The 12339-nt window shown below is 42.3% G+C and overlaps 1 protein-coding gene across 1 annotated transcript; it reads left to right on the top strand.

Annotated features, from left to right (window-relative positions):
* Window positions 1-45: 45 nt before the first annotated feature.
* brpf3b (bromodomain and PHD finger containing, 3b) lies at window positions 46-12055 on the top strand. The gene is made up of 13 exons (XM_057355950.1): window positions 46-659; window positions 2163-3709; window positions 3807-3963; window positions 4048-4179; window positions 6975-7103; window positions 7332-7644; window positions 7840-8121; window positions 8361-8915; window positions 9229-9307; window positions 9388-9482; window positions 9767-9855; window positions 10491-10645; window positions 10761-12055. The coding sequence occupies exons 2-13, from the start codon at window positions 2199-2201 to the stop codon at window positions 10942-10944; spliced, it is 3681 nt and encodes a 1226-aa protein (XP_057211933.1). The 5' UTR covers window positions 46-659; window positions 2163-2198; the 3' UTR covers window positions 10945-12055.
* The last annotated feature ends 284 nt before the right edge of the window (window positions 12056-12339 follow it).

Raw genomic sequence — 12339 nt, 5'->3', positions numbered from 1 at the left:
TATGCAAACTTTTAGTCTGTTTGCTCCTTTAGTCTTTGTTGACTAAATGCTCATGTTTCCTTTAGCCTATCCTGTAATACGCAGCGCCTCTTTGATCCCTTGCCAAATCCTTTGGTGCAACCAATCCAGCTGTATGTTGACAGGTCGTGATGAACTCTAGCCATAGCACGAGCTGTGTGGGAAGTACACTTGCACCTTAACACACTCAAGTGTCACATACTTTCAGCCCCTATAGTACGGTAAATAAACACCACTGTTGTGTGTTATTAAATTAGCCGTAAAGCTGACACGGTGGACGGCCTGCTTTTGTGAAGGGGCGTGTTCTCACTATCTCGACCGAAAGCTCCGCTCTGTGTGTATCTGGCGAGCTACAAACTATCTACCCAGGCAAAGACGGTCGTTGTATTCGAGGCTGTAAATAGCCAGCTCCGTCAAAAAACATCTCATCTAACTCGGACTTGATCAGAAGTTAGGGTGCGGTAAACGCATCCAAATTCATGAGCACGCAGAAGACATTTGAGGGAAAGAAACTATGGAAGACTGAAAGAAAGAGGACATTTTATCGACGAGTTTTTACCGGCTTTACGGCCAATCCGCCAGCTTGAAAAGATTCGGGGTTCTCTGAGGACGGTTTTGCGGAGTTTCGGCTGGAAAACAAGGTAATCTAAAGGCTTTATCGATTTGCTTTGGTGTATTTTGGGTGTGTGTGTGACGAATGGAGGCCACCTTTGTCAACCGTCGCTTAGCCGAGCCGGCTAGCGCGCACCGGCTTGTTTGTTACCGCACGCGGCGTTGCAGTGCTGGTTGCCCGGGCGAGAGCGGCTATCAAACCCGCCAGCTTTAGCCTTCTCGGCGTCATCCCTTTGGATTTCCTTTATGTGTAAACTATATGCATGTGTTCTCTGTCTCTGAATAAAATGCATATTATTTTAATTAATAATAGCGTTGTCATGGATTATTTGTGTGCAGTAGGAAAACAGTAAACTTGGCTGCATCTGAAGTTCTGTTAGTCTGTAAATATGGCTGACGTTTCGTTCTAGATTCGAGGACGCGCAACCTAACGCGCTGTCTGTGAGACTTTTCTCGTCGCCGATTGGCTGGACGGAGAGGGTGGAAGGCTCTGATTGGTTGTCCCAAGTACGTGAGGGTTGATAAACTTTGCAGCCTCTGGCGGTCGTCTCACTTCAGTGATAAATTCCTGAAAAAAGTTCGCTTTAAGTTTTTAAATGTGTTAGCAAAGACGATCGATACGAATGCCTTACGGCCGTGTCACCATGTATTAGTCTTTAAAACAGTCTTTTGTGTTGACGGTAAGAGAATAAAGGGCTTGAGGCCTTAATATTAAAAGTCCCGCCCATTGGACGGCAAAAATAAAAACACTGTAGTTGGCGACTGGCCTGAACTTAATCCTTCCAATGAATTTGTGTAATCAAATGTCGTTTACTAAACTGGTAATGGAAGAATCTACATACCGACCACTTATATTTATATCTTATTGCTCTAAGGAATTAAAGGGTTTATGCGTTCGTATAACGATCAACCGAACATACACTTTCTAGTGATCGAAGTAACGTTAGGAGTGTGTTTTAAAAATTAAATGAATGAGTTCAAATAATTAATATGAAATTGTTTCTTTAATACGGACAGTCAAACTCAGTGGTGCATATTAAAATACCATAAACGTGAAAACGTTATACATTTGCTTTGCTTAACGTCGATTGTGAAATCTACTGACAGGAAAGTTGTTTGTTTATTAAAAATGTACATTTGTACAATGTACAAAAAAACCCAATATTTTTAATAACTACAACCGGAATTAGTTTAACACTTAAATATTCTGCCAGCAACATTCACGATGTGGGTTGTAACCACTTCCGGGAAACGAGCGCGCTCATGGTATTTAAAAAAACACGTGACTCGGTGGATTATGGCTAATGTACACACTTCAAGAAATGTTTTTTTACATTTACATTTAGTCATTTAGCAGACGCTTTTATCGAAAGCGACGTACAAAGTAGGGGAAAACAAAATTTTCAGATTGAAGGACAATGGGATCGGTGTGTATTGGTGAAAACAAATCAATTACAGCCTGTTGCGAAATGTGCTTTGTTATACTTTGGAACAAATGTGAAATCTTATTTTGTGCTATTTTCTTTTATTAGGGTCAACATACGAGGGGTTTTGTGGTGTGAGTGCCCATGAGAAAACCACGACGGAGGGGAGGCCTGTCTGGGGCCTTAGACAGCCAAAGAAGCGATGCCACCGGCAGTGGGCTAGCAGAGAAGGGGGCAGCAGAGAGGGGGGCACAGCGGCGGTCACCCTCTCCCTACCGGCTAAAGGTTTCACCTTCCAGAGAAACCCTGACGTACGCCCAAGCACAGAAGATCGTAGAGGTGGACTTGGATGGAAGGCTGCATAGGATCAGCATCTTTGACCCGTTGACAGTCATCACCGAAGATGAAATGACAGCTCAGGACATTGCTGAGTGCAACAGCAACAAAGAGAACAGCGAACAGACCCTTGCGACTGCTATCGTTAGCTCTCCTCGCAGATCAGCTACTCACAGAGGCAAAAAGAAGGATGTGATGCAGTCCTCTTCGCAAAACCACTGCTCGGGCTCTCACGGACAATCTCAGTCACATTCTCACAGCCACCATGGCTCCCTACCCGAGCCCACCTTTAGAATGCTGGAGTCTTACGAACCAACGGAGGTTCCCGCTCGCTCCACGGCTTACTACCGCTACATCGAGAAGTCTGGTGAAGAGTTGGACACGGATGCGGAGTATGACATGGATGAGGAAGACATGGCCTGGTTGGAGCTGGTGAATGATAGGCGAGATTCCGAAGGCCAGACGGAAGTTTCACCGGAGACGTTCGAGCTCCTGATAGACCGTCTTGAAAAGGAGTCCTTCCTGGAATCTCGAAGCCAAGCTCCCTCGCAAAGCGTGATCGACGAAGATGCCTTCTGCTGCGTGTGTCTCGACGACGAGTGTCTCAACAGTAATGTCATCTTGTTCTGTGATATCTGTAACCTGGCTGTGCACCAGGAGTGCTATGGGGTTCCTTACATCCCAGAGGGTCAGTGGCTCTGCCGCTGTTGCCTGCAAACGCCCTCTCGCCCTGTGGACTGCGTGCTGTGCCCTAATCGGGGCGGTGCTTTCAAACAGACCAGCGACGGGCGGTGGGCACATGTGGTCTGTGCCATTTGGATCCCTGAGGTGTGTTTTGCCAACACTGTCTTTCTTGAACCTGTCGAGGGCGTGGACAACATTCCGTCGGCTAGGTGGAAGCTTACATGCTACCTGTGCAAACAGAAAGGTCGTGGGGCGTCCATTCAGTGCCACAAGGCCAACTGCTACACGGCTTTTCACGTCACCTGCGCGCAGAGAGCGGGACTCTTTATGAAAATAGAACCAGTCCGAGAGACTACCGTCAATGGGACTACGTTTTCAGTGAAAAAGACGGCGTTTTGCGAGGCGCACTCGCCGCCTGCCAAGGACGGGTCGGATGATGAAGAAAACGGGGGGAGGGTTTTGGGGTGTAGAGCTAACAGGGGCCGCAGTGCCTACACTCAGACACCACCGCTGAAAAAGCGTGGAAGCAATAAACTGGATTCCAAACAGCAGCAGAAAAAGAAAGGAACGAAAGATGAGGTGTCCAAACATGTGGCAACACCTTTGGTCACTGTCCCAGAAATACCCACTCACAGGTACAAGCATCATCGCACATACTTTTTTTAATGAACTATTCCTTTACGTTGTTGTAAATACTTTTATGGGATTTACTCTTGTTGGTGTTGCTCACAGGTTGAACAAAATTTCAAAAGATGTTATCATACAGAAGAAGAGTCAGTTCATGCAGAGACTGCACAACTATTGGTTACTTAAGCGTCAATCACGCAACGGAGTGCCTCTCATTCGCCGTTTACATTCGCATCTGCAGGGCCAGAAGAGTCCAGAGCAGGTCGGTGTTTATGAATATTAAAATGACGTATGCACAAACCACACCCAGCTTTACGGGTGTTGTAAACTGTTTATTTCTGTGCAGGTGGAGCCAGACGAAAAGCTGAACGCTGTAAAACAAGAGCTGAAATACTGGCAGAAGCTTCGTCATGATCTGGAGAGAGCTCGACTCTTGATAGAGCTCATCCGCAAGAGAGAGAAACTGAAGAGAGAGCAGGTACCACATTTTTTCTCCGAGTGATAGATTTATGATTACTGTGTATTTGGGCATAACGAGAGTGGTTATGATTAATAAATGATGAAATCAGAAATGTAAACTCAATCTCAAGTTGAAAAATAATAAATACGTTAAAACTTTTGTAGAAGTTCTTTTAATTATAAACCTTTTTATTAAAGGGGTCATATGGTGCGAATATGTGTTTTTCTGTGTCTTTGGTGTGTTATAAGTCGCCCATGCATGAATTAGACACATAAAATTTCACACACGCTTGCAGTATTTGACCAATCACTACACACTGGTTAACTGTCCAGTCATAGCTAGGGTTGGGAATTGTTTCAATTTTATCGATTCCAATTCTGATTCTGCTTATCGATTTCGATTCTTATCGATTCCCAGTTTCGATTCCACAGTTGAAGTAAAACATTTAGATATCAACTAGGGATGCACCGAATGTTCGGCCACCGAATATATTCGGCCGAAAATAGCAAAAAACGCATGTTCGGTATTCGGCCGAATATGTGAAATGGCCGAATAAATTTTACCGAACATGACTCGAGAAACGATCAACTAGCAACCAGCGCAGAGAGAGAGAGAGAGAGAGAGAGAGAGAGAGAGAGAGAGAGACGTGCGCTTTATTAATGCCGCAAATATTTTGGCAGTGTGTGTGTGGAGCATTTTAAGGTGTCAGAGAAAGACACAGCACGGGACTTGCCGCACGGAAGTAAATTTCCGAATGAAAGCGTCTTTACCGGTCGGTAACTTGTGGCTACTTCAGACGGGAGCGGGCTGTCTGACAGTAGCCCTGCCGCTCGCGACATCCTTTGACATCATACAGTGGTCGCGCGCACACAGTTCCCTGTACTAAACAACTTGTCAAAGTATGTTCTGTGCATCCCGGCCACGAGTGCACCAGAGAACAGTCAGCTTTTGTGGGCGGAGTTTGGAGGAGAGACGTGAACTGATATGGTTGTCAGTCAGCATCAGTCAGAATAGTTTGCGTTCGATGTTTTTTTTTCTTACAATCATTTTGCAACGTAGCCTATAATAATCCAACAGTTTTAGTTTATTCGTATTTTTAGTTTATATGCCTAATGTGGAATGACACTTTTTAATGAATGTTTTGTTGTAGGGGTACAGAGTAACTTACATTACATTCTTTTATCAGTCAGTTACAGGCCTAATTAATATAGGCTATTAAATTTTTTGTTTTAATGTATTTTGTTTTGCTCAATTTTATATTAAGTTGTATTGTATTTTATTGAAAAGCAAGACAAATTTTTAAAAGCAAATTTTGACTATTCAGTTTGTGCAATAGTGAAAAAATAGCTTAATAAATAGAAGAAATGCAAAAACCATATTCGGTGTTCGGTATTATTCGGCCTTCGGCCAAGTGTTTCACATCATGTTCGGCTTCGGCTTCGGCCAAGAATGTTAGATTCGGTGCATCCCTAATATCAACCTGTATGGTCATTTAGCCTGCTTATTGACTTGTTTGAAAATATATTTATATATTTATGAGCACCGTTTTGTGTATATTTACACATAGAAACACACCTTTTCTGATTTATTACAATTTGTATTATCATAGTTGAACTACATCATGGTTAAACTGCAGTTACTATAATGCAACTATGGTTAATTTGTGATTCCTGTGCTTTAATGCAAATTCTATAGCTAAACTATGCTTACTATAGTAAAAAATATCGATAATTTTCATAAGGGTTTTTATTGAGATATCAGCAGATCATGCAACACATGTACTTTTCTGAAAATATGCACACAGGAATTGATGAGAGGAATTCAAATTTTAATCTCAAGTATCCGATTCCTATTCCTTTCGATTCCGATCCGATTCCTAGCCTTTCGATTCCGATTCCAAATTGGAATTGATTTTCGATTCCCAACCCTAATCATAGCACACCTCGCTTTTCAGAGCGATGAGCTTTGTAAAAAATCTGCGCGTTTCAGAGAGGCGGGGGAGTTTTTGAACCTTAAATCGTGTTTACACATTGCATTACATCTAAAACAAACGATAATATTCGTTTTAGCCGTGTCATATGACCCCTTTAACATTTTTGGGTGGGTGCCGTGTGTAGTCGAAACATGATGCTAATAAAAGCAATTCGGAATGCCGTTTGTGTTGTGAACATGACTCAACTAACTGTCAGTTACTTAAGAGGCCATCCACACGGAGACGGTATACGTAAAGATTTTAGCCTCTACATCTTCGTTTTTAGTGTATCTCTGTGACAGAATTACAGCACCACATACTGATTTGTCGTTTAGACTACATGGTTTTGAATTGGTTTAGCGGTTTCGTGTGTACACGGATATTTCTTGAGACGACGCCATACAAAGGAAAAAAAGCTCTGGCTTCGTGTGGATGTGGCCTTACCTTGACTCAAGTTCATTCCATCATGACTTAAATATTGACTCAACACTCAAGGGTTAAGACCCGGCACTTAAAAACTCAATAAAGCCGTTTGATGAGCACGGCATAAACACTGAAATAGAAAGTTGGGGTAGTACACACTGAAGGGTTTTCTTGTAAGATAAGGGCTACTGGCTAGTAAAAAAAACGTAAAAGCCCCATAACATTGTTCTTACATGCTGTTGCCTTTGGAGGTGGTGTATTTATTATTTAAATGTGAGTAGATGGTTTTATTGGACATTTATGTGCACGGAAGGTGCATTACACAAAACTGCGGTATTCTAAATCTGATCTGTAATATTTTGCCAACCGAGTTCTATATTTGTGTTAGTGCGACTGTAATTGTTTATTGCTTTTGAAGGTGAAGATTCATCAAGCTGTGACTGAGCACCAATTAATTCCAGTCCTGGTCCTCCTGCGGTCCACTTTAGACCAGCTTCAGGAGAAAGATACTGCCAAAATCTTTGCACAGCCTGTCAACTTGAAAGAGGTTTGTTTATGGTAATTTTGGGCTGAGAATAATTGTTATTGTTTATGTCCATCCATTATTAAAATCGAAATTATTCAGGTCTGCAGGTTGAATTATACATTCAATAAGCAACAACAGGCTGTGAATTGCAAGGATTTTACCACAGTTCCAATTTGTTTGGCAATGTATGTTTATCGTGTTCCAAAGAAGAAGACGTCTTCTAAAGAAACTGTGTTCTTGGCTTCTCAGGTACCTGATTACCTGGAGTTCATCTCACACCCGATGGACTTCTCCACTATAAAAACCAAACTGGAGGCTCACATGTATCGCTCCGTTACTGACCTGGAGGCTGATTTCAGTCTCATGATCTCCAACTGTCTCCTTTACAATGCTAAAGACACCGTGTTTTTCCAAGCTGCAATACGTCTGAGGGACCTAGGGGGCGCTATCCTCAGGCACGCTCAGAGACAAGCCCAAAACACAGGCTTTGATCTGGACACAGGCATGCATCTGCCCGAATCGCCACACAAAAACAACTACTACCGCTGCACTTTGGAGGACGGTGAGTGCTTCATGTGGAATGTCATGAAACTAGGGCTGAATCCATGTTTGAAGACACTACACGTTCAAAGTTTCTTTTTAGTTGGAGTACATGAATTTTTTGGAGCGTGACGCGACACTATTTTTCTAGATAGCAAATAGCACACAGTTTACTTTTGTTCTATGTACTGATGGTTTGGTTTTGTTGTTTGTTTAGTGGACACGCTGCTAGACCCTGATAATCGACTGCACATGACGACTGAAGACCAGCTGAGGGAGCTGCTAGATAAATTAGACGTGGTGACGACCATGCGCCCGGGCGGTGCGCGCACTCGTCGCATACGCCTGCTGCGCAGAGAAATCAACAGGGTTCGCTACAGGCAACACTCGCGGAACTCGTACATGCTCAATGGAGACCTCAAAGAGGAAGACGAGGAGGAAGATGAAGACAAAGAGATGGATGGTGAACATAACCTGTCTGCATCACTGTCAGACAAAGGTATGGCTACTAAAGATGCGCACTTGCTCTTGGAACTTTTTGTTTTTTTGCAACTATAACTCTTTCATTTAAAGGGTTCACATGTAAGACTAAACGTATGACCACTAAACGTTTTGAGGGTGTGATAATGCTGGTGGTGGGTGTTGACACCCTAGTGTTGCGTCTTCCTGTTATCATTTACACCCTCTGATTTAGAGAGAAACATTTTCATGCTTTGTGTTGTTTTTTTTCACATCTAGATGACCTTAAATCAACCCCTCCACCCACGTTGGAACCCACAGGCCTTGCCTTGTCTCCTCCCCCGGGAGACACCCCCCGGGATCCTCCCACCCTCCGACCCATGACGTCTGACCCCAGGACCACCCCATGCCCACCAAAGCGCCTCAGACTCAACAGCGAGAGTCAAGAAGCGGATTCAAGCGCCACCCCTGTCAACAGCTGCACCAAACCCGAAGATCCTTCGCCTGGTAGCGAGAACAAACTCATCAACGGCCTGTCCTCCAACGAGTCACCGTCCCGGCCCACGACGGGAGTCGGGCGGCGAACGTCCGTCCTTTTCAAAAAAGCAAAGAACGGAGCGAAGCTCCAACGTGAGAGAGACAATCAGATGCAAAATGGAAACAAGGAAGAAGCTCTCAAAGCTGAGACGGTCTCTGCACGCACAACCACCAAGAACGAAGCTTGGGCCCAGCCAACACCTCCGCCCATATCAACCCCAGCCAAACAGAGAACGAGAAGCAGGAGTCGGAGCCCAGAGCTGGAGAGAACTCCTCCTCGACTCACTCTTGAGCCTGGTAAAGAAAACAGTACCATAACAATAAATGAGTTGGGATAGGTTGATCTCTTTGGTTTAAAATACGTGATGATAAGTTATAAATGTTTTTGTTGTTGAATAGGCAGGCATTATGTTAATATATGATGTCACATGATATGGGCTATTCTTTGTGACATCATCATTTCTGAATAACCCATTTTTGCAGTTTAGGTTTCATAAATGGTCCGGCTAAATTATAGGGAGCTTTGTTTGCTCTCCTAACCTAATCCTGTTTTCTATTGTATGGCCCTTAAAATGGATTTGTGACGTGACCTTTGGTCTGTATTTTTCAGCTCTTACAAACGGATTCAGAAAGCACAAAGACGGCAGTTCTGACTCAGAATGCAGCACATCTCCGACACTCAGAGAACTGTAAGAGAAAACATAAATAACCAAAACCGTTGGGCAGGTTACAGGTCACGGTTAACTCACACTTTGTTTGTTACTTTCAGCGTCTCGCCGCCTAAAAAAAGTCGGGGGAAACCTGCACTGTCCAAAGTCCCATTCTTAGATACTGTTAACGGAGATGCCGACTACACCGGGACCGGTACGCAATGAATCTGAATGAAATGTAGAATTATCGACAATTCACAAATGTCGCAGTTCATTCATTACATTGTAAGAAAATATAGTTCAGTCATGGGCGATGTTTGATAATCCATGCATGAATTTCTGTGATGATCACCATGTACAAAAGAACACAGCTTGACTTGTTGAAAAATAAATGACGTAGAATTGTTTTCCATCATTAATATTAGGGTCACTGATTCATTTACTTTGTTCCAGTTTTGAATACGCATGTTAAATAAAGTAATCCTTGTTTTTGTGTAGATGTGCTGTCAAATGGGGACCTGCCTGAGCCTGAACCTCTGGATCTGGTGTGGGCTAAATGCAGAGGGTATCCATCTTACCCTGCTCTGGTGAGAGAGGGCGCTCCTCACTTACATTACACAATGACATTACATTCTCTGTCATAAAAGAAATAGTTCACCCAAAATGGTTCCCATTTACTTGACCGTAGTCATTTTTATTCCTACTATGGAAAGTCAATGAGGGCCATTTTTTGGCTGAACTATTCCTTTAAGAGTCATGCATTGTCAATATTTGAATAATGGAATAGAATTGAATGGTTATTTAAGGACTTTTCTATGTTTAGGCTTGTAAATTTTATTACGGCTCTTCATAATAATGGGACAAACCATTAAAAGCAACATTGCATTGTTGCACATTCTTATTGTGCTCAATTCATCCGTTTCTCATATGTGACAATTTCGAAATTGAGATTTATACTTCATCTGAAAGCTGAATAAGCTTTCCATTGATGTATGGTTTGTTAGGAGAGGTCGATTTTTGGCCGAGATACCACTATTTAAAACTCTGGAATCTGCGTGTGCAAAAAATCCAAATACTGAGAAAATTTTGACCCATACAATGTTTTGTTGACTTTTTGCCACAAACATTCCTGTGCTACTTAAGATCGGTTTTGAGGGTTTTGGTCACATATCGAGTCCTTTATTTCGAGTCTAACTGAAAACCATTTTTTCTTATTTTGTAGATCATAGATCCAGACATGCCTCAGGAGGGTCTGTTGCATAACGGTGTGCCCATCCCCGTGCCCCCTCTCGATGTGCTGCGCCTAGGGGAGCAGAGACAGGAAGAGGCTGGCGAGAAACTCTACCTCGTTCTCTTCTTCGACAACAAGCGCACCTGGTGAGACTTACTTCCCTTCATCTTTCGGCCGCATGCTTTCTGTATTTCTATTGAAGAAAGCAGTCATGAAGTGGCGGTTTTGGAGGTTTAATCCATCTTTTGTCCCGTACTGCAGGCAGTGGCTTCCACAAGATAAGGTACTTCCTCTCGGCGTGGACGACACGGCTGACAAGCTGCGTATGATGGAGGGCAAGACGACTAGCATCCGGAAGTCCGTGCAGGTGGCTTATGACCGAGCTGTGATTCACCGGAGTCGTGTTCGGGAAGAAAATGGTTTCGTCGGTTCTAACTTTCTGTAGAGAAGCGCCAAGCCCATCTGTCCTCATTGACCACTCACACGGGCGTGATCTTAAAATGACTCTGTGTTGACCATTGTAACACCAGCCATTTGGTTACACACCAGTTTCCGGAGCATTTTAGTTTATCGATTGTGTTAAGGACACAACTGTTTGGTAAAGGGCTGATTTTAGATTCGGTTTGAGGTTTGTTGATGGTTGAAGGTGGTTTGAGTTTGTGGGGTGAGGACTGCAGTTTCTGTCAATAATTTGTGTTTTATCTGTCTAAACCACCTAGACATACCGTTTTAGCCTTTGGGTACATTCAGAGCAATTCATTTCTGCAAATAATCATTTTAAATGAACGAATGAACTTAAATAATCTAAACGTTTGAATGAATCACTGCCATTTTCTTGTATTAGCTTTTTAACGTTTTACAAACCACTTGTATATTGTAAAGACACTCATGTATATATGTTTTTTTTATCATATAGTATCTAAATTAATTTTTTTCTCTTTATTGTTAAATAAAATGCATGGGAGGTATGAAGATATGAAGAAGGATCTGTACATACGTGAACAGACTTCTTAGAAAGCCTACCTTGCTTGTGATATCAAAGAGTGCGAGTATGTCCATATATATGTACATTACTGGCATACGTTGTATGTATGTGTATATGTACCAACTCGCAGTTGTCTATGGTTAAATATATATTCTCATTTTTTGATATACAAAAAAATGTCATTTATTTATGGACCGCAAAGTTAAGGAATTAAATTATATTGGTGGAGATGGAAATCAAATCTCTTATTTAAGGTAAACTATCAAATAGGCTTTTAAGATCTAACTTCACGTGAGCATTCAGACTCTTCTGGTTCAGTTCTTTTTAATATTTAAGGTGAAATGCTGGAGAGATGTATCGTACACTTGCTGTTCGACAGTACAAATCGGTTTCACCATCAAGCACAGAACCTGTATTTATTGTAGAAAGTTGTGCAGCTTTTGTCACTGTTTATAAGATGGAACCTCGATGAGATTTTAAGCTTGTACAAACTGCAGATTTTACCAACCAACCTAATAATCTGTTCCAACAGTATTTTCATGTGGGAGAAATAAATGTTCTATTGAAACTACTGTGACTGCTGGTGTTTCTGTCTTATGTCTTATTTGTAATCTAAAAGACTGAGTTCTGAGACTTCTCTAATATGCATTGTGTTAGGTTTGCTTTGTAAATACAAACCTTTTTAATGTAACGGGCAATGAAGGGACTATTGCTAACAATGGAAAAAAGTCACACAAAACAGAGTAGACGGTGTTAAATTTTCTTTTTAAAGAGAACGTTCATCCATTAAAAAAAAGTAATGTATCCAAAGACTGGTTCTGTTTCTTTAAACTTTAATATCTGCAAACTTACATA

Source organism: Triplophysa rosa, linkage group LG17, assembly GCF_024868665.1.
Source record: "Triplophysa rosa linkage group LG17, Trosa_1v2, whole genome shotgun sequence".
NCBI classification, from domain to species: Eukaryota; Metazoa; Chordata; class Actinopteri; order Cypriniformes; family Nemacheilidae; genus Triplophysa; species Triplophysa rosa.
The sequence above is the reverse complement of the archived record's forward strand: the minus strand, read 5'-3'. Positions and strand labels throughout refer to the sequence as shown.